Here is a 23,633-nt window from a genome sequence, read left to right as displayed (position 1 = left end):
GGATCAGTAAATCAGTACTGAATTTTCAAATTTCTTATAAACATAATTTTTACCTACATTTATCTATTTATTTTTTCACCTTTTCTTCCTCCTATTTCATCCCAGATATAGCAGAGAGCATATTTGATATTAATTACAGAAAAATCCATGTCTTTAAGGTAAGGAAGTTCTGCAAGATAGGAAAATACTGGTTTCAATGGTTTTGGGGTTGGTTTGTTGTTTTGTTTTGTTTTGTTTTTTTTAACTATCAGCTTACTGTCCTCTGACAGGCTAAGTCTTAGAAATCATTAGGAAAATTACTGGAAACAAATGGCATGCTTTCACAAACCTTTCTGGGGAGGCCCCATTTTGAATACTTGCTATATGCACTTCTGGCCAGAAAGTATGATGTAGACTACAAAAGATACAGGGGAAGGCAACAAGGAAAGCTTAACACCCAGAAGGTGAGAATGAGAAGAGACTGCAAGGAGGTCTCTTTGATTAGCTTTAATTAAAACAAATTAGATCAACATTATTTGGAGGCCTGTGATTCATTAATTGAAATTACACCTTTCAGCACCCTTGAACTAGTCCTCAGCAATAGGTTAACACTTCAGCCATTGACATCAGATTTTTCTTCCCTTTTTTTTTCCTTGCTGAGTCAGTCTTAATCTGTAAGGATAAACAAGAAAAAACATTGCAAAATTACTTGGAGACTATTGCAGAAGCAAGAGTGTGCTCAGTAGCATTGCATGGTTTTCTCCTGTGTTTTAACTCTGGAATAACTGGAGGAAATGTGCTACAGAGAATTTTATCTAATTAGCAGTTTGCAGAACCAGCTTTGCCTTAAATTTCAGTCAGCCTTGTGTTACCTCTTCATATTAATTGCATGTCTGTCAAGTACAGACCTTTTGAGAAAAGGTCTTCCTGTTGTGCTGGTACAAATGTTTGTGTGTCTGTGTGGTGAACATAATTGGAGATGTGATCCAGCTGGAAAAATAATTTCTCTCACACTAACTTTCTACTACTTCCTTCCCATAACTGCAGTGCACACAGGGAAAATGAAGACCTTCGATCCAGAAGATAGTAATTACTTCAATATAATTGCTATCAAAAATATCCTAGAACTATACCTTCATTTCCCTGCAGATGTTATCTCTGATCATTATAACTCCTATATGAAATCAGGAAGCGATAGGCATATTTCTGTTGCGCAGACTTCCTAGAGAGCATGATTGTTTGGTGAGTTCTTGTTGAGCAAAAACTCTCAATGCATCTTTCCCCCTTGCCCTGTCTTGGGCTTGAAGGAATCCTGTTTGCTGTCTTTCTCTGCACCACTTAAGTATGAAAATACACGTGTTCAGTGGATGTTTCTTAGCATTTGTGCTCGGTTTAAAAAAAAACATAAAAACCCAGTAATAAAAGTAAACAGTTCATGTTCTGTTATCATTAAGGTAGTTTAACATATAACGTATGTATTTCTGAACTTTTCTCAGATAAAGAATACATACTAGGCCAGACAATTTGGAGATCAAATTATGGGTGCTATCAGTACAGAGCATTAGCTGGCTTATCCAGATAACACTGCATCAGCTTCCATAATTGTACACTTGGTACGTTCCTAATTTGTTTAAATCTAGTTCTAATTTCTTCAATAACATTCATGATTTAAAATAATTTCTTCCATTTTTCTGTGGAAATGAAGAAAAAACAGTCATCCTGGGACATTTGAGTATGATAATTTTTAAAAGATCAAGCTGGTCTCAATAGAAAAAAATTGCAACTAGTCCCTCTCACATCCCTGTAATTGCCATCCTCAGGAACTGAAAATACAGGTCCTTATTTTCATTAACTTTGCAGAAGGTACTTCCAGAATCACTACATTGTGACAGAACAGTACTATTAATTCAGAATATGTTCAGAATTTTATGATCATGAAGTCAACAGAGAACCTACTGTTCATGTTTTGCTCTCTATTTCTTAGCAGCTTTCTCTCTATGCTTTTCTTTTTCTTTTGAAAATGTGAGTTATTTCCTGTTGATATGAGTGTCCAGAGTGCAGAACCATACCATCTGTGGTGCCTTTTGTACCCTGTGCTCCTCATCTTGTGCCTAGATAATTTCATTGCCTTTAAACCAACCTGTTGAGGAGGAAAGCAATTTGACTGGTTTTAGAGACAGTCTTTGCTGTTTTCCAAGATAGTTGTCATAGAGTTGATTTGTGATATAAAGTTATTTTCTTGTAGTAAGCAACTTTGTAAAAGGTCTGAAAACATAGATCTCCCATGTTGGTCTCTATTGTTGTTTTGACTGGATAGTTGGCATCAAAGAGTGATCACTTGTCTGTCTTGATAGGGCTAAGAGGCTGTGAGTAAGACAGGAGAGTGGGAATAGGATAATTGTTCAAAAGGAAAGGAAAGGGGAACAGAGATAAGATTCATGTACATTCTTTACCATCTTATGTAGTGTTCCAAGCCTTAGTAAGAAGGCTTTGGTAATTCAGTGTCCATATACTATTTGCTTTTCAGTCTTCTGCAGAGAATGCAAATTAAGAAAATCTTTTTTAGAAAATATTTTTAAGAAACAAAGTGTGCTGCAGGAGATTAGTGTAATTAGCTGTTAGCAATTACAGTTTCTCCTGCTTTCTATATTCAAGGTCTGTGTATTTGTATTTGCCTCCATATGGATATACAATTAGAGAATGGTTTGGGTTGGAAGGGATCTTAAAGACCATACTCCAACTCCCTCTGCTATGGCAGGGAGGCCACCCACAAGACCAGGTTGCTCAAAGCCCCATCCAGCTTTTGACACTTCTGGGGGTAGGGCATCAGCAATTTATCTGGGCAACCTATGCCAAGGTCTCACCACCCTCAAATGAAAGAATTTCTTCCCTATATTTAATCTAAGCCTACCCTCTTTCAGTTTAAAGACATTCCCCCTTGTGCTGTCACTACCTGTCCTTTTAAAAGGTCTCTCTCCAGCTTTACCTTGCAGCATTTTTCAGTGAGAACATTCACAAAATGAGATTGCTTGCTATTTCCAGTTTTGAAGAGTATCATGGAGAGAGATATGAAATGCTGTCTTCATTAAAAGTGCAGAATGAAAGGTTAGTTGGAAAGCTTCTCGCTACTTGTCATTTTATAAATCTAATTTGTTCTCAATTCATATGTTTACTCCATGCAGGCATTTCACTGCATGTGATATTGCATTGCATAACAGCACTTCCCAAAGTTTTGAGAAGCATTCTGTGAGTAGCGTGGCTGGAAGGAATTTATTTTAATGGCATTTTAGTCTTCACAGAAATGTGGTAGTTGCAATTTTAGTTTGTAGATTCTTTTGCTTCCACCAGAGTCACTAAGTATCTTTTCAGATGACTGTTGACATAGAAAAAAGGTAGAAAGGTGTTTGCACTTTTAAATTACTATTTTAAGGGAGCATGAGTTCTAGATCAGCCAACCTTATAGCCTTTAAGTTTATGCATTTATTTTCTGACTACAGAGGGAGGGAATGGAGCTGGTCATAGAAGAGGATATGTGCGGTACCCATTACTAGCTTGTAATAATTTTGATGCTGCTATCTGACATGCTATCTGACATGCTACTTTCTTAATTTTTTTAATGGATTCTAACTTTATCTTCAATTCTCCTGGAGATATGAAGAAAGGTGCTTCATTCCCACAAACTTAATTTTGAATTTTCCTTCATTTAGTCTGATCTCTGGAATGAAACCGCTGTATTTGTTGTTCTTATGTAATGTCCTGGGAAATGTGATTAAAAACAGAAAACAGCACAAGCACTTTATGTACCAAAGGGTGTGTAGAAACAAATGTGCCTTTATTTAAACCAAACAAACACCAGCCAAACAAAGCCCCCACCTTTTCATAAGGAAGCAAAATATTCTCCCTTGAGCAATCTGTGTAATCTGAATGGGCTCATAGCTGTGTTACATACAAAGGTGTTTTATATAAGTATTCTCTTTTAGGATGTAGTGTTAGTATTTTCAGAATACTTAGGTTGCCTTTATTATACCTTTCAAATGTCTGCAGAGGCTTCAGTTACAGTTATCTTGAGAAGCTTTCTTACATGTATCTCCCAGAGCAAGTGCTTTTGCTTTGTGCTAAGACTGAAACAGATTAACAGTTTTGTCTGTTTTTTTGGCAGCCATGCCAGTTTATTATGTACCCACTTCACAAAACTGACCTGGCTAAAAGCAAAACAAACAAGATATTTACTGGTTATTTTTCAACCATGTTGCAACAGACTGTTTCAGTGTAACAGCCACAGAGGACAGAAGAAGAAGTCAAAAATTGGATGAAGGAGCATTTCAAGATCAGCAAACTGCTTAAGCTAGCGTGACCACCAAAATAAATGACTATAAATCTACTTCATGGTGCAATATTTGTTGCAGCCCTGCTATTACAAGTAGTTGTAGTCAGAGAAAGAGATTATTTTTCTAGTGTTTAAAGGAAATTAGAGTTGAAATCTGGAAGCCATGGTCACATGGTCCTGAGGAAAGTTTTGAAGTATGGGGCCACAGAGTCTGGTAGCCTTAAGGATTAAAATATTGTGAGAGTTACTTCTTTGGATAGCTGTTCTTTAGTAAAAGCTACTTTTCAAACAATATTGAGTTCTGTTTCCTTTCTGGGTTAAGTGGAGGTGGCCCATCCACCTTGGCCAAAATCATTGACATTTTGGCCCAGTTTGTTGTCATGTGACATGTCATGATGTGATCTCCGGCAGTTGATGTGAAATTCCCCCTGGAGTCCAGTGTCACAGTCAGTACAGAGTGGGCTATGGCACGCCAAAGCCTGCAGGGGGGTCTGGCATTGCCCTGAGCCTCCACCTGTCCCAGGGCCCTGGGCTGGGGCCAGCGTGGAGCTGTGAGGTGGCTGCAGGCAGGGCCAGCCCAGGCCTGCCCCTCCGGCACCGCTCCAGTGCACGTCCAGTCAGTCCTGACAGCGCTGCCCTGCAGACTGCCCCAGCATCCCCCCACCGTGGCTAAAGGCCATTTTTCACCAGGGATACTATTGAGGGGCCAGGGGAGCTGCTTGATAGGGCGAGACCATCCATAATTCCCACACTGAGGCAAAGGGTGACTCGGTTTCCCTGATGGGCATCCAGCAGGATCACAGGGAGGTGCAGCTGAGCCCATGTAGCAACACACAATCTTAGTAGAGTCACAGGTGAGGAAGCCAGACTAGCCCTATGTCTCTCCTAGGCTGCCTCTTACACTATATTGAGACCTTTCTACAAGCTACATGAGAGCTTTCTAAATTGACTTATTTTGTTAGTTGTATTTGCATGAGAGCAGAAAAAAGGCTAAAAAGTCTGAATCTGATACTATTTTTGGACCTTTTGCTCTAAATATCTTGTCATGGCATGTGTCATGACATGTCTTGTGCTCCTTTCTTAATTCTGTCTGCTGTTCCCAACCTACTCATTTTGAATTTTCACGACTGACAACTTCCATAACCTTTTAATTTTATAATTATTCAGCATTTGAGCCTTTAATAACATATGAACATTCTTCAGTGTGTCAGCTACCAGTAAAACTTAGTATGCCAATAGCAAGGAGAAATGCAAAGGTTTTCTATGGATCCTGTATCTAAAGCTCCCTTACCTCTTAGTAGTTTGTAGCTGTGGCTAACCTACGGTTTTGCAGAATATATCTTAAATTTTCATGCACGTGCTTTTGTTTCCTGAAAGGATACATACTTCCAGTTTCAACATTAACAGTTCCTGGGCATAGTACCATTACAAACAGCTAAGCTGATTTTGGCTTTATGCCTGGCTGTGTCCATTCACAAAGTAGTTGTTAAAGCAAAATACAACTTCTAATTACATTCATCTCTGAGTAGATAATTTCCTCAGCACCAACTTCTTCTTCTTGTTTTTTTTTGTTTGATTTTTTTTTAACAATGCTTTTTGGGGTTTGGTTTTGTTGGTACTGAAGAGATAACAAATAGTAGATAGAAGAACCATGGCAGTATCCAAACTATCAAGAATGTGTCACAGAAGCAAAGCATTGAACTGTCAGACCGCCTTTCTCAGTGTTTTATTTCACAGCAGCTGTGCAATATAATGCAAAGTGATTCCTAATAGTAACAGATCGTAGACCTATTAACCCCACTTGTGCAGTTAGTGGCATTGACCTGTGAAGACCTACAGTGTCTGTGAAAGTGCAAATTAATTTTCATACTGGAAGGCAGCACATGATGATCACAAATAGTGCAGGGCCTGCTGTAATCCAGCACAACTTCGCTTGGCTGCTTGAATTCTCACCTTCACTAAGAGCAGCGGACAGGTATTATGTGACTGCTTACATAGCTGCTCAGTCCCCATAGCCATCACTTAGTCACAGATAAGGCATTTTTTCTTCATGTAAAAGTGATTGCATTGATTGCTAAAAGAGTAAGTAGGTAGATCTGTACATAAGACCCCTTTCAGTTTGAACTGTTCATCTTCTCAAGCTCTCACTCTGATTTGAAATTTTTATTTCTTTATCTTGGAAGTGTGAGTGCTGCTTACATCATCTAGCTAAGAAGAGACAGTCATCTGACAGGAAGAATTTGGGAGAGAATTTAGGCTCAATGACAGGAAAACTTCCTCACGATGAGCTGCATTGTGAAATACTTTACCAAAGAAAATAGACTTTACCATGGAAAATGTCTAATGCAAACTGAGATTAGGCCAAGTGTTGGAAAATGTACTGTAGAAACAGAGTAAGTATTTTATATTACTCAGTGACCACGCTCCCTCAGCCTGGAGCATCATTAATCAGATTGTCATCAAGTATCTTTCAGTAAGTTATTTCAAAGGTGCCCATCATGGTAATGGGCTGAGAGTATGGTGTATTTCTTAAAAAGACTTCCATACTCTTTTTTGAGGTAAAGGTTATGGGAAAAATGGGAAACAGGCAGAAGTTGGACAACATCTAACTAACCTGCTTTTCTAATTGAATTTAAGAGTAGCTTCCTCACCCGTGACGTTTGTCCCAAGAGCATTTTGCATGAGGCTCTAAATCAATTAATTTCAGTATTTTGGAGCCTAAATTTCTATGCACAGTTCTGTAGCTGGCCAACTTTATTGCTTGTTTGTTTGAAGAAAATTAGAGCCACTATGTCAAATAGAACCATTACTGGCAATTTAAAAAATTTATTGATATTCTCTGACAGATTCTGCAGGATGAAATATTTAAAAGAAAACCCTAGCTGCGGTAAACATTCCTGCCAACATCTTGGCTTTCACATTGGGTTAGCCATTTGGTTATTTTTATGTCTGTTAAACTTCCATTTTGTTTATTTATTTGTTTCAAACTTTAAATGTTGAGGTGTTTGTTCTTACTTCATACTCAGAAGCTGTTGCTTATGACATCCAGGCAATCAAACTCTTGATCTCTTAAGTCTGTTGCTAAAGAACAGCTTGTCTATGTGCTTTAATGTGTCCAGCTTCAGTCTAGGAAGAAGGAACCTGCACTCTGACTCTGTTTTTTTTAAGGAAAGAATATTTAAAGGCAGTTTCAGGAATTCTGACAAATAAAGCTTGTCAAAATAAATGTTGTGATGATGGCTGCTCAACATCCCTTAAGGAATAATCTGCACTAATTAAATAACATTGGTTTTACTTTTCATGGCAAGTTAGAAAGTTCTTACTTTGATAAGTGAAATGTTTATTTATTCTTTTATTGATTTCCAGCTTTCCCTTCACATCCTAATGGACCTCACAAGGAGGCCTGTTCAGGGTACATTCACTCCACTCTGGAGAGGTTTTGTTGACATCTGCACAGTGAGGGAAACAGGCCTGGCTGCAAAATTTACAGATCAGGATTTGGAAAAGCAAAGAGACAAAATAATAAACATACGGAACTGATTTGGGGTAACTGTTAAGTAGGTCTACAGCCAGATTAAAAATCTCTTGGAAAGTTTAAAATAAGCTTTTTGTAGAGTAAAGCTTTTTGCTTATTTGCTAGGATTGATTTTAATCAGATAATTTCTGTAAATGTTAATGTATTGAACAAAAAAGTTTAAAAAGCCACACAACTCTCCACAAAAGCAGAGCTTCCTTCACTTCTGCACTTCTTAAGTTGAAGATTTTCCCCTATAGAAAAAGATTTGGTTTTGTTTTGTTTACTCATTGTTTATGGGAAAAATTGTACCATGTGATAAATGTTTAAGAAGGTCAGGATACTTGTAATATCCTAAAATATCTATATTTAACAGAGTACTCACTAGAATAACATACTGTTAAAAATGCTGTGAAGTGTGGTATACTTAAATTCTGGATCAGTTTTTTTCTTAATTAGTTCTGTGCTCCAATTATGCTGTTTCCTTTGTTTATGTAGCCATTTCCCACTTGATAATATGTAATGTAAACGTTCAAGCTGAGAAATTTTTTGGTTTGTTTGGACAGCCATAAAGGGGGGTAAAACCAGAAAAATTTTCTTCTGCTGCCTATCTGAAACTACATTCTCAAGCTCTTTTCCTTTCTGTATGATTTGAACTCTCAGCCTAGTCAAGAGACATGCACTGTTTGTATTAATGGTAGTGATAAAAAGATAAATGCCTAGACTTGTAAGTACACTACCGAACTGTTTTTACTTCAGTGTAGTGGTGTTTGTGGCTGCTTTATCTTTTCCTCAGTTTTTGCTGAGTTACAGTCCATGGAGTAAGCTGTAAAAAGAAGTGGTATCTCTTACTGGATGATTAGCTACCTACCATGACCATATCCACTGCTAATTTATGTCTTCTAAATATTTTCAGGGGGTTGCTGAAGAAAAAAGGGACAAACAAGCCCAACTGTTGTTTTGGTGTGTTTTTGTGGGTTTTTATTTGTTTGTTCTTGGTTGGTTATTTTGTTGGTTTTTTTTTTCCTTTTCATTTATCACCAGGTAGGTTTTTTTCCTCCAAAAGGAGGAAACCTCTAGCTTCAGTCATCTTTGTAATTGTGCCTATATCAGAAAAAGTTAAATGCATTCTTTAACACTTTATAAAATGTTCCTATCTATGTAGAAAATTATTTTGCTGTTGCAACTAAGCAGCAAGTCTAAGAGACAGGAGAGGCTGCAAGTGAGAGGAGGCAGAATGGGTACATTACAGTTTCCCGCTCAAGTTGTTAGTGCCAGAAGTGACAGAAACCCCACTGAGCTCTTGCCCACTGAAGGAAAAACAGGAAGATGGTACACAGAGAAATTAGGTCTTTGAAGGTCATTGTTCCTTGTACAATGAAAGAGTAGGTGGCATGCATGGTCTTTGTTATGTGAAAGGATTTTAAGGCAAAAGAAAGAAATGAAAGCACAGGAGGAGATAAAAAATGGAACCGAGGTACAGCAAATTTATCCCAATATATTATCTTCTACTGGGCTTTTGCAATAAATTGCAAGGTATAAAAGTCAGTAGGGTCTTTCCCCTTTCCTTTTTAACTTACTGGCCTCTGTTTTCTCTTAATCCATCAAAAACTCCTGTAGGGGCAAGATGTGAGTATTTTTTCACATAAATGAAAAATACTGGAGCACATGCCTTGATGTACAATGCTTCTGCATTTGAATTTTACCTTACAGTGGTCAATGCATGTAGTGTGTGGGTACTGGTAGGTAACCAGGCTCACTGTAGCATCTACCCCTGCTCCTGCTCTTTTGGGAAGTTGCTGGGTGTCGTTGTGCTCGGTGCCTGCCCAGGAAAATATGTTTGGTTATGGCTAACATTGCATTAGACTAAGTCAGTCTGCTTAAACCCACACATCGAGGAAATGAGTGAAGAAGAACCAATTGATGCCATTTGGCTTCTAATTTCTGAACACACTGAAGATGAGGCACTTCTTATGACATTGTCTTAGGACTTTTATTGTCAATACCTAGAACAGGAATTTTTCTAAATATATTCATGTGAGACTTCTAGTGGATCAAAGCATCTAAGAGTCTGATTATAAATGTATTTTACCTTCAGGTTGGCCAAGGTTTTTCTGTTTTCAATGATTTAATGTATTTAATGTAACAGTATTGTTACATAAATATATTAAATCATTCTGTTTTCAATGTATTTAATGTATTTAATGTAACAGTATTGGGGTCCCTCATCCCAATTGATCAAATTTAAACATCTTCCCCTTCAAATTTGTGACACTGACTCCTTGTAGCTGAGCTGAAGGAATGATGGCAAGTCAGTCCTTCAGTAGGCACTGCTTGGGCACATTTTGTATTTTCATAATGAATTCAGGTGTCCCAGTTTTGGTATTCGTTTTGAATGCTAGGAATCTTGAATTCTACTTTTTACCTTTAGCATACAGCAGGAGTTATGTTATTTACAAGAAGGGTAGCCCATGCTGTATGAACCCTCCAGCTGTATAAGATTACTAAATCATGGAGCTAGGACTGTAGCTTGTCATGTTTGTTCAAAACTCAGTGTTTAGAACTGTGCTATTAAAATTGATCTAGGTACCCTATTTTAGATGTGCAACTGTGGCCTGAAATATGAATTAAAGATGGCTTAATTCATGGCTTAATGTTACAGGAATTTAGTTTACAACTCTGTTGATCTATAAGTTGCTTGAGATATGACATTCTTTGTTTTCAGATTGGTTCAGTGGTGCTATCAGTAGTAAAACTTAAATATTTTATGCTGTCACTGAGGTAGTAATCCTCTCAATACCTGCAGAGATTTCTGAGCAACCCTAAATAATTCTGATACTTTCCTGCACATAACCACTACATTTAAGAATCACCAGCACCTTAAATTTTGCTCAGAAGCTAACAGTGTAAAAAGGATTTGAGCATTAATACTCCTTGCATAATTCTGTCAGCTTTCACATACTATCTCCCAGAGCATATTGCAGAACCTTGCTAGGAGTTGAGAAGGTCTGCGAGCTCCACAGTTGGTAGAGAAGGACATCTAGGCTTCACTATCAGGATGATACATGCATGGATGTTACAAGTTTATTCCTCTGTTGCTGTTGAAGTATCCTGCTGTTGAGCAGCAGCTGAGACAGTAGGACCAGCAGGCTGGGACTGGCTTGTGCAGACTCTGCTAGCAAAGTACTTTTCCTTGCATGCACTTCAGCAAAGCAAATTTCAAGCAGCACTTACCTCCAAACTTTTATTGCTAATGAGGGCCCTTTATTCAAATCCATTTCTTGGCAAGGTACATTGTGAGAGGAATGAAGTCAATTTTGTTAAAAGTTACTGTGGGAGGGCAAGAGCAGTATTGTTAAACCCATGTCTGGACAATTCCCTTGGTATTGCTCTTTGCATCTTAATTTCCCCATGAAGCCTAATTTACAACATGCCAGTATTTACATCTTTATTCAGTACTTGTAATACTTGATACAGAGTTTGACATTTGGAATAGTCTTGACACATGAGAAGAGCTGTGGAATTACTTTTGTTATTTTATTCAGGCTAGCAAAGGGAAGGACTGAAATTAAAATTTAAAATCAATAATTTTTGTATGATATTAATGTTTGAATTTTTACCCTTACCACTTCAACTACATTATAAAGAATAACTTTTCTGAGTTTGTTTGGGCCCCTTTTGTACACAGATGTTTCTTCTGGGGACTATCCAATGTTCCAACAAACACAGGACTCCTTTGCCATTTTGTGTGCTGTGAGAGGGAGATGACAGACAAGTTACGTGCTTGCTCTGAATGCTTTAAAATCTGATTTCCTTAAATTTAAAACATGCAAGTAGTGTGTGTTTATTAATGGTCATAAAACTAGCTAAGCCCTTTAATAATTCAGGTGGATTTTTTTGTCTTGATACTGACCTTTGGCATTCAATTTCTTGAGATTATTATGAAATACTAGCACACTCTCCTTTTTATTTCTCTTATCAACTGCTGTTATTCATTTGTCCATTTCCATGTTTGTCTTCTGAATACTCTGTGTTGCTTTTACAGAAGGCTGTTTGCATTTACATTGGTATTATTTGTGGATCATAGCATCTAAAAGTATTTATGCAATTTTTTATTTAATCTTTTATTTTAACAGATGCTATAAATGTAAACTTTTTGTATGATTATTTTATTAAGAAATGAATAAATTTTGAGTGTCGGGTAACAATTTAAAGACATTTTTGAAGGTTACCATCACATGGTTTTCCTATTGTAATCTAAGTTTATATGAGTCTGTTAAATATGATGGTAACAGGAAAAGATCCAGTTTGGTCTTATTTGGGTCAAATAATTGAGGTATTTAACTTGTTTCTTCATTCACCTACCTAAAGAAAATTAAATCTAGCAGTCTTTTGAGATTTGAAGTAAAATAATGAATTATGAGAAAAGAGAATATCTGACTTTTTACATGGAACGTATATGTGGAATGTGACTGTTTTCAGTAATCCATGTTTGCTTAAGACTTTGTTTTGTGCATCTTGAAGATGTAAACCAGAATTAACATAAAGGTATATGTAGCAATTTCACTTCAGCAGTTCCCAATGCTTGAAAGGCGTCTAATATTCCCCCTCAAACAAATCTGCTTTCTGTAGGCAGATGACATGACATACTATATGCTGTAAATAATTTTTAAGGCTGTCCATAAAAAGTATTAGACATCTCATTGCCTCTGTGTGTTATCAGAGGCAGTTTGCTCACTGGGAAAGTGACAGGTTTGTAGCCTCTGACTTTACTCCTACTTGAAGTGATTGATAATATAGGTATACTGCACTTTCTTAACTCAGAAGGAAAATTTGAGCATCAGCTTTTAAAATGTAAAGTAGATTTGGTTTGTCAAACTAAAACATTTAGTGGAGGATGATTAAAAATGCAATGTCTGTTCACATACAAATGGTAGGAATTGAGTAGTTTCTTCTTGGTGCTGTTTAAAGTCATGCTTGAAGTATTTGTGGTCCAACAATGCCCAAGAATCTTGTGTTTATGACCAAAACAGATTAGCATACAAACATTAAAATTTAACTGCTGTAAAATAACAACAGTTCTGGGAGTTTAAATATAATGATATTTTCTCTTCATAAGGCAAGAAAGATGTATTAAGCTTACTGCAAATTCTCAAATGCGGAATTTAAAACAGATGGAATGAATATTTAGCTTTTCCCTCCAGAGAAATCACAGACAATGAATAAATTAGGTGAACAAGATAATTAAAAGGAAGTAACATTAAAAAGAAGTATTAAATGAATGTGTTGGTAATATACTTCATCTAAACATGCCAAACACCATTTTTGCATCTTTAAAAACTTCTAATGTATGGAAATCTTGTTGCAACCTTTACTTTCTTTTGCCTGCAATGATAAGTTCAGTCATAGATAACCTACCTTATTATGCAAATCAGGAACTATTGAGATGCATTTGAATCTTGCTGCTATAAATTCATGGTGCAAGTATTCTCATCTAAGTTCATTTTTACCCTTCTTTCCATGTCTTGTCACTCAATGAGCAATATCTGCAGAGTCCAGTCTTGCAGTCATTGAGAATTGTTTCTTATAGCTGTCATTCATAAAGAGATTACCAAACCACTAAGAAAAATTGTAAGATGCTAGAATTCATTTGGAAGATATGTTTCATCTTGTATACTTCTGTTAAATATTTGTTCCCTTGGGAATTTCTGGTGTGCTTCTATAAGATATTGCCAGTGGGTAGCATAAAATGGTTCTGGAGCAGCACTGAGTGACTAGGGTCAGATGGTAGGAACTTTTGGGTTCTGATGATCCAATTTTTTCTGTTGATTTCCATGCTCAGCTTCAGTGAGCTCCCTGTGTGAGCCCTGTCTTGGTCAGGCTCCAATTAGCTGCCACATTCCAGAGTCAGCTGGTGAATCTGGCATCTTTATACCCATGAATGACAGAAAATGTGAGCAGTGGAGGCAGCATCCTGCCAGAAGATGGAGGGCAGAATGGTTATTTCTGAGGCTGAATGATGTGCTGTCTCTAGGAGAAGTGATATGCAATGACCAATTTGGATTTTTACAGAAAAAAAATAGCCTAGATCAGGTGTGAAGTTCTGATTATGTACCTGTTCCAGCACTGCACATGTAATCAGTTGGTGATAAATGCAATAACTATGCTAGAAATTAATTAAATAAAAGGAAATCAGAAGGCGTAAAAATATTGCTTCATGTTGGAATTAGACTAAGCCATATTTTGTATGGCCTAGGATAATAAAATCTAACTAATGTGATTCCTATGTAGCATGATGATAGAGTTAAAATTTGACTATTTTTTCTTTTAACTCTGAAGCAAGTGATTTGTACACTGTTTCATTGGTGCTAAGTTAATTTATTCTTTATCTGTTTGGGTTTGTGGCTACACTTGTAGTTCATCTGTTTGGTTATATTAGAAGTGCCATATACCTTTGTAAGTATAACTTCAGACTGTGAAGTTAATGTGACAGTAACCTTTACTGAATCCTGTAATGTCTATAATGTTTTTGCTGTCTTGTTGAATCCAGCTGCTTCTGCTGAATGAAAAGCAAATCTTGCCCAGTCTGATATTTCTTCAGTTTATCACAGAAAACTTTAAATGGGTTTGCAATATCTCTGAGGGAAAGCAGACTTCAAGCCCAGTAGCCCAGATGTTCATTTGCTTTCTTTTGGAAACTTCTAAATACTGTTGTATTAAGCCTTTATACATCTACACAGAATTACCTTTATGTAAGCAGATTAGCAAACTTGAATTTGATTGCAAACAGCCTCACAATTTCATGATGTGATGTATCTTGTCTGAATGGATCACAGGCATCCTATGCTTATTTCTCCTCATTATTTGGGAAGGGAAGCTTATGTGGCTGTATCCACAGAGACAATGGGTATCTAATGTTGAGTGACTGAGTTAATTGCTCAGTAAGTCCTTGACCTTTTTGTGTTGGTATTGGTAATGTCCTCTGTCAGATCTTGCTGTTGGCAGTGCATGAACTGATTTATTAGGAGAACACCTGAAGTTCCAGATTTTGTGTGATAGCTGTTACTTAAACTCAAAAATACATTTTCTCTTTCTCTATTTTCTTAATGCTAAGCCTTAGAGTTAATACTTCTCTCTTGTTCCTTGGCCCTAAAGCAAGTTAACCAGTGCTAGTATAGCATGGTCTTAAAGACCGAGGCTTTCAGGGTCATTCATAAGGCTTGGCTTCCTGGGAGGAAGAAGGGAACTTCTGCTCCACAGCCATTGCAGACATGAAGAATATTGGTGCCTCCTTCCAAGAGAATCAAGTTACTGTTTTAATGAAAGGTTGTACTGGACCTTGGGATCTCTGAGTGCTAAAGTACCATAGATATTGTCTTTTGCCTTAAAGATTGAGCTACTACAAAAAAGGTAAGATGCTTGAGGGTGATTGCCATAGGTACATGCTATGTTGTACCCTCATCTAAGATAGCAGAGGTCATCATAACCCTGTTTAGGAGCATGTGGAAACAGCCCAGAAAGCATACGCCTCAACTATGAGACTGCTGGGGTATGAAGTTAATGAAATGTGGCTTATATAAACACTTCATTCATGTGCCGATGTAATGAAAGCATTTTAAACTTCATTCTTTTTAATTACATACTGTGCTAAGTAGGATAGTGGGTTGTTAAAAATAGCAAAGAAAAAGAAGACAGTACAAGGGAGTATTTCTAAAATAATGTCGATTCACTCATTTCTGCCACTGAGTTCCCAAAATATATTGCTTAGAAACTGTAACTATTTTCTTCTTTGGCTGATACTTAGGAGGAACAGAGGAAACTGTTGGGACAGAGAGAGAGCCTGAGAGGACCTCCTGGTATTTGATATTCTCCCCAACTTACAAGACAAAGTTGCATCTGGTTAATGATCACAAAGATAGTCACAGTACTCACTAGTACTTCCAAATCTAGTTTGTCCACTCACCCATAATTAGATGTTGTGATAGCAGAATGTATCAGGAGGCCTTCATTTACCAAGACCTTTACCAAGTAATTGCAAAGTCAAGATACACAAGACCCTGCAGATTGGCTGAGTTGGTCAGAGCTTGGTGCTTATACCACCAAGGTTGTGGATTCAGTCCCTGGATGGGCCATTCTCTTAAGATTTGGACTTGATAATCGTTGTGACTCCCTTCTGACTCAGAATATCAGTGATCTGAAATTATGTTTGCAATGTTAATTTTGAAATGTTATATCTATATAACATCATTTTCTATGTACATTTACACTTCATATCAATGTGTACTTTTTAGAATATCAATGTTATGTGTAAAAAGAAGATGGTAGATCTGAGTCAGATTCTTCATGAAGACTAACTTTTTTGAAGATTGACTGCTTTTTTTATCTACTTGGTCTGTAATCAGTCAAAAGGAGAAAGCTTCTGAAGGCACCTAACATCTGAAATTCTTCAGTTGTTCTTCAGATGAGTTCTGTTCTTCCTCTAATGTTTTGTGAGGAGTCCATAAGGAGACTGGCCTTTCAGTGCTAAAGGCAGCCTTTCTCATGTGTAATTTTTTAATATATTAACAAACAATCACTTCAGGTTTGACACTGCAGTAATGTATTTTTAAACATAAACTATGCAATATAGGAAATCAAAGTTCACTTGAAAACACTGAGAAAAAATCTGATCTAGTGGAAAGGATTCCTGCCTGTGACAGGGGGTGGAACCTGATGATCTTTAAGGTCCCTTCCAACCCAAACCATTCTTTGATTCATGTGTATAACTACTCCCAGCCTTGACTAGTATGTGATTAATAAGCATCCCCGTGTGGCAATGTATTAATACCACTTGATACAGCTTTAGGTTTTGGTAAGAAGCTGAATGTTGCATTACACATTGAATATGGAAGTGTTATTAATTGTCTGTAGTTAAAACTTCGTAGTCTTCTCAATCTCCTTTATCATCAGCTTTACTTTAAATAAGTGGCAGTGGTAGTGATACTTCTAGGAAATTAACATAAGCTTAGATATTGTTTGATGTCATCTTTGTTTTTTGTAAAGGTGAGAGGTATTAAGATGAACTTTGAGTATATTATTTGTTTTTAAGTATGTGATTTGTCTGTGTAGAGTTTTCTGTACAAAGCTGTAAAAATATTTGTCTTGCTAAGGTCAAGTAGTTACAGGCATTGAAATTCACAATATTAACTTTGTGTAATATTTACATTTTTTAACTTCTAAAACAGAAATTGTGCACTTAAATACATGACCAGTATTTTATCATGGCATGTTTATGTTCTTTGTAGCATTCAATTTGATGCATAAGTTATTCAAAAGCCTGTTGTCTGTATTTGGTCGCAAGTGTTGTATTTGAAGATGTATTGATTAGCAGCTGCTGATGCTGTCCTCAGACTGAAAGAAGAGATATTTTGATCAGATGTTAGGAATTGTTAGTTATTGGGGAAAAGATTTAAAATTAAATTATGTATTTTTGTCTACTAGATTAATATTTTTCTAAATTAGAAATGCATTACTGTGTATATATTACCTATGAGATTTGTTGCCCCCTTTGAATTAATTTAATTTGTGTTTTCTAAAAGTCTTATACTGACATGAAAAAAGTTAATATTTGTCAGCATTCAGAATTTGAGAGCCATTCAGTATTTCAGGGAAATGAGTTCTATATACTATGTGCTAGTGTGGTCGTTCTGTGTTGCCATGAAAAGTAGTTGTAGCAGATTTTGGAACAAAAAAATGTTTTTCAAAGATACACTATATAAACACTAAAGTTTTTCATAGTTAAATTGTTTTGCTGTCATCCAGGTAAGTTTAATATAATTCTGTTACTGCAAATATTCCTCACTTGAATTGTTGCTGTCTTCTTCTGGCAATTGGTGAATCTGTTAACTCAGTTCTTTCTGTGACTTACCTAGCCCTTATCCCTACAAATGAAAATACCAAGCTCAAAAGGTATTGACTGTCCTCGATACTGCAGTTCAGCCCTGTAGACACGAAGGTGATGATGAAAGCCTATAAAGCAATTCAGGGCTTAAAATTTCTGTATTGTTAGTATGTAAAAATTAATTAGCAGCCGCATTGATGTTTTTTAGGTAAATTTCTGTTTATATCCACTGTTTATATACCACTAGTTTGGTATACTTTGGTATACCAAAGTGGAATTACAGATTGCCTTGGGTTGGAAGGGACCTTAAAGGTCATCCAACTCCAACTGTCTACCATGTGCAGGAACACCTTCCACTAGACTAAGCTGCTCAAAGCCCCATCCAACCTGGCCTTGAACACTTCCAGGGATGGGACATGCACAACTTCTCTGGGCAGCCTGTCCCAATAAAGGATTTCCTTCTAATATCTAACCTAAACCTGCCCTCTTTCCATGTAAATCTTTATCCACCCTCTTTCATTTTAAGTAAAGGAAGAAGAATGCTGCATGTACAGGCTGTATATCATTCACTCTCCTAAATTCAGAAAAATCAGAAAACTGATTAGAAAACTCATTCAAAACATTAATGTTGACTTGAATTTAAGAAAAATCTAGAAATGGAAATGTTCAGATATGTTTGCAAGAAATTTATTCCTCCCTAACACTGTATAATAATTATGATTCTCTTAATGCTCTTCATTCTAATGATTGAAAGTTTTGATAAAAAAGAAAAGTTAAAAAAATTGCTAGCGCAATAAATCTTCAATGTATAGATGTGGAGTTTCTCTCCACATCTGCAATCTGGGCAAACCACAATATTATGCACCAATCTCAGTATTGGTGCATAAATTCAATTTCACAGCTAACTCCTGGAGGGAAAGAGGGTAGGTTGGAAAAGTGGATGATCATGAATCAGAAAAGAAAACTTAAGTGGTTTCACCGTGTTGTCTCAAAGGCTGCCAGGGTATATTGAAATATTGCAGCTATGCAACCAATGACCAACCTCATAAGCTGTCAAACTGCCTTAGAAAAAGTACTTTGAATTTTTAAATGCTTCTTTTTCAAATATATTTTAAACTTCTGTGTGGTTTTAGTGGTACTTATTTCAATGGTGCTTTTACCAACAAGTAGAATTAACTAGAACTAAGTGGAACTATATATACCAAAGATGAAAATCTGAGCAAGCTTTTTAGTCTGGAAAAATCTGTTTCTTTATTACTGTATCTAATATAGCTCTCTGAAATGTCAAAGTAATATTCTTGTATTATGTCTGCTAATACTTGTCTAGCATCTTAATTAAAAAAAGACTGATGAACTGTCAGTAAACTAAGTTGTGGTATTCTTTTTCTTGAGAAAGACCATTGCTTTTGCCAAACAAGAGAAACAATCACGTAATTTGATTGACTGCCACATATTAACCATGCTGAACACTGGAACTGTGTCACATTCAATAACTTTTAGATCAACAAAATGTAACTTCTCTAAAGGTGTGACTAATCTGAATAACCATGGAAGGGTAAGATCCAAATTTTAGACAACATGGATATCTGAAGTTGCTGTTAACAAAAACTGTAAGTCTTTTTGGCATTGTTTGCCTGTTCCCAATGTCCCTGATTTCAACCTAGCATAATAACTGAGTAGGAGAGGGATTATCATTTTGGCAGGAAAAAAGGTACTCTATTAGGACCACACAGTGAAAATTTGAGATTATTTAAAGCAATCAGATTTCCACATAAATGGTTGTGGGAGTATTGGATTGCTGCTTTAAAAGAAGACTTGCGGGGGGGGGGGGGGGGGGGGGGGGGGGGGGGGCGGGCTGTATGCAGATTTATAACCCTTAAGAAAGAAACTGTGAGGTAGTTTCAGTAATAGTAATTTACAAAGAAAGGAAATTAATAAGTGAATATGTAAGGCAAATTGATGGAAGTCTTTACACAGTGGAGCATTCTGCATCTTGTAATAGTGGCTGTTGAAATGCATCTGCTGGGATTTTTCTTAGTTCCTTTGCTGTCACATTCTCCCTCCCCAAATCCAAAGCCTATTTCTTGCCTAGCTCCTAATTTTGCTGGGAGGTGAATTGTCACAATAGGGTTCTTGCCAGTAGAACCTTTCAGCCCAAGGATGAGCTTGCAGTGTGTTCTGTTGTTGTGGCTTAGCAGATCTATTCAGAGGCACAGACCCTGTCTAGATGAAAGCCTAGCAATGCCTGCTGTCCATTCCCACTTCATGTGTAACTGTGGGAGTATAACAGTGTGGTTCAGCTCAGCAAAGCCACTTACTTCTCAGCCAAATCCTCTCAGTTCTATATACTTCGTGTATGTATATTCTTCCATGGTGTTTGAAGCAGGATTCTCTTTTTCCAAGTATCGTATCATTTGCTTTGCAGCATCTTTGAATGAGATGGGTAGGAGTTGTGTTTCAGTCACTTTAACACTGCCAAGGGGACAATATATAGGAGTGGACTCTTGGTGTGGCATGGAGGCTGCATGACCATGGTAGCATTGAGTCAAGGGAGGGGCCATTCAGCTCCACATGGGATTAGTTTGACTGTCAATGACATGCTAATCAAACTGGTTAGTTTGACTGGCCAACAAGACTAGTAGTGATTGCTGGTATCAGAAGTAACTACTTAATAATATATATCTGTCTCCCTTAATTGAACTGTGACATATTTAGCAATGAATCTAAAGGGTAGAGAAGAACTTAGCTTGGGATGTGAAAAAAAAAAAAAAAATTGCATCCGCATTTCCATACCAGTGACTCCAGCAATCATTTGTGGTTTCTGTATATGTTGCTAAAAGCCATGTACATGCTCTGTAAGCTATCAAAACTTCCAGCTGCTACTTCCAGGCAAATTTTGCTTGGTAGTAGGCAAGTCATTCAAGCTTTGCACTGCTGTTAATCTGCTTTAGTGATCCTTGGGATTGAAATTATCTTTTGCTAAGTGCATGCACTTTACCTTGTAAAAGGTGTTGAGTCCCAGTTAGACTGCTGGATAATGGCTAAAAATCTATTTTTTATTGGGAATCATCCACTTGGAGAGTTAGGTAGTGTTGTAGTCTGGTCCAGTGGAACTGATGGAAGATGTTGGATGCAATGAAAACATTTCTCCTCATCCTCTGTGCCTTATTTTTTTTTTTAATGTAGCACATTTTGATCATGATATCACTGAGCATTCTAGTGTTGCCATTGCTGTCTTGGACTTCACTTCATAAGGGTGGCAAAGAGAGTCTCAACTTCTCCTCTTTGCCCTGCTAAGAGATGTGGTGATTCTGTGGTCTTTTGAATTGTAATGTTAGGTTTGGGAAGAAAGAAAGTATGTTTGTATTTCAATAGGTTTATTCTATATGGTTTTTATTACAGCCTTTTGGGAAGTTTAGTTTTCGTGCTCAACTGACAATGTAACTTATCAATTACTGTTATGGAAGAACCACAAGAACTGTATTCATTCACATTTGGCTTAGGTACATGTTAGCTTTGCCCAGACCACTAAACCTGCCAAAGCCCAAATTATGAGTGTTGGTAAAGACTGTACTGGTGAGGAGAAAAAAGCTATTTGTGCAGAAAACCCAGAGTTTTGCCTGTTGTCAGTATAATAGAATATTGTAATATGTTTTATTGTACTTTATTTCTGATATGTTGACAGGTTTTAGTTTTTCTGATTTTCATCAGCAAAGTCAATTTAATTGGTTATTTTTCCTGTACCTAAAAGGCACATGGGGAAATTATGCTTCCTTTCCTTGGAGAGTGGCATGATAGCTTGGCTGCCATTTGTATTCTGCTGCTTGTGTGTTTCCAGTCCCAAATGACTACAGATGCTTTGGGTGATTGCTGCTGGGAATGGGTTTCAGGGAGGAGTTCCCAGGACTGGATTTACACTAAATAAACAGAGGCCAGAGGGGAAAACTGTGTTTCATTAAGAACTCTGGTTTAGGTTAAAGGGATAAAAATAGCTGCAGGACATCTCAAATTAGTTTAAAAACTAGAAAAGTGAAGGAACCCAATCTAGAGTATTTCTTTTAAGTACCCACATATCTTTTTAGAGTTCTCTGCCTCACTGTCTTCTGCTCAGTGTACCTAGGTCTATAATCCAAAATGATAGCTGAAAATATTCAGCTGTCAAAGTTTCAGATTCCGTAAACACAGACTTTTTTTAGTCAGTGCTGTCAGTATTCACATGTTTGTCTTCTTTGTTCTGCCAAAATATATTCCTGAAAGTTTTTGTTTTCTATTCTGGTTTTAGGCAAGATACAAGAAATGGAAGTAAAGCACCAGAAAACCTTCTGCATATTGGAGAGAAAATTACTGCATCTTCCATTGAAATTTCCTTAGTTATTCATAAAAATGTTCCGTAGTAGACTAGTGTCCATGTGTTTTGTATGCTTTGTGTAAAGAAAACATAATTACTTGCCTTCTACTCTTACCAGAATGTTTCAGACATGCATTTTTCAGTCTTGCACTTTGGCAGAGTTACAGTGACTCCACTTTCTGCAAATACTCTGTATTAAGACAACATCCTTTATGTTTAATATTGCAGATCCAGAATGCTAATGATGTGCTAATAGCACCGCTGGAGAAGTTTCGAAAAGAGCAAATAGGAGCAGCAAAAGTAAGTGGCTGGGGTTGTTTTTCATTTAATGTTTATTTGAGTTTATCAGTGTGTTTTGAAAGCTGGACTGAAAACAAGCATTTTGTATTCAAACAGACTTGATGCCATGCTCATTAATATGTTAGTAAATTATACTTAATTCTTTGCTTCAGAGGAGGAGACAATTTAGAGATGGAGTTTAAAGACTGATAATCTGCATAGAAGATAGCTCTTGCTACTGTTGCACATTCCTACCATCTGGCATTGTGTTCATCTTCTGATGTCTGCATTTCTGCATCTACATTATGCTGTGTCTTGGGTTAACCCAGAACCACAGGGAGGATTCAAACAGCTGCTATGAGTCCCTCAAACAGGCATTGTATAAAGACAGAAGACAGTTTCAGCATGATCTCTACCTCTGCTTTCCCTCTCCTCTTTACATGGCTGATGCAGTGCAATGGCTCATGTTCGTTTTGCCAGAGTATTCATCTTAATATTCTTCAGAGTTTTTCCCATGGTGGAAGTGCTCCAGTTAGTAATTTTATCTGGTTCTTTTGTGTTAAGTATTATATCTGTGTGAGAGAGACAATGCAGGTTGTCTCTACCAGGGTTCACTAGTCAGCTCAGGAAATCAGATATATTGGGGAAAAGTATGTTGGAATTAACTGTTAGTCTAGAATAGCTGTTTTCAGTCTGATCCTGAATTTTTGAGTGGTTGTCAGTATCTGCTTTCATTACAGTCTCTGGGCTATGCAAAAATGCTGTGGTAGTCAATTAGAGGTTATGGTTCTTCCGTCTGCATGAATACACTAGTTCTGAAGCATTTTGCATCTTATATTAGTGCTCATAAAATTTTTTGGGAAACATTCATTTGTAAGGTTAAATGAGTACAAAAAAAAAGCTCTCTGATGTTGCAGGTGAGGTTGGGCATGTGCTGTACTCAAAGAAACTCAGAAGAAGAACAGAGCTATTGGAAAGAGACACCAAAGGTTTATACTTCTTGTACTGCTGTTGTGCATGTGTGGCAAACACATGGGGCTGCTTCCGCACAGGAACTAAGTAGATGTTTGTGAAGAATGTGTACTGCGAACTTGAGGTCAGATTTCTCTGAAGTGGGTGCTCTTTACCCTTTCACTTGATATGTTTTTGTGTACAACAACATTCTTCTCTTGTCCCACCCCTGTGCTGCTGTGAGATGCAGGACTGGGAGATTATTTACCATGCTGCATGAATCAGAACTTAATCCCAGCACAAAATTATTTTTAGTTTTCAGTAGGTTTTAATAGCATCATCCAGTTCTTTGTAG

General features: G+C 37.0%; 1 protein-coding gene across 1 annotated transcript in view; it reads left to right on the top strand.

Moving 5' to 3' along the window:
• Positions 1-23,633, top strand: part of ARHGAP42 (Rho GTPase activating protein 42) — a 144,303-nt gene that overhangs the window by 54,686 nt on the left and 65,984 nt on the right. The window contains exon 4 of the mRNA XM_071434214.1: positions 22,277-22,348. Coding sequence (XP_071290315.1) covers positions 22,277-22,348 — 72 coding nt within the window. The remainder of the gene's footprint in view (positions 1-22,276; positions 22,349-23,633) is intronic.

The sequence above is a fragment of the Agelaius tricolor genome, unplaced genomic scaffold (assembly GCF_023055355.1).
Source record: "Agelaius tricolor isolate 1412-34295 unplaced genomic scaffold, bAgeTri1.0.p SCAF_9, whole genome shotgun sequence".
Lineage (NCBI taxonomy): Eukaryota > Metazoa > Chordata > Aves > Passeriformes > Icteridae > Agelaius > Agelaius tricolor.
The sequence above is the reverse complement of the archived record's forward strand: the minus strand, read 5'-3'. Positions and strand labels throughout refer to the sequence as shown.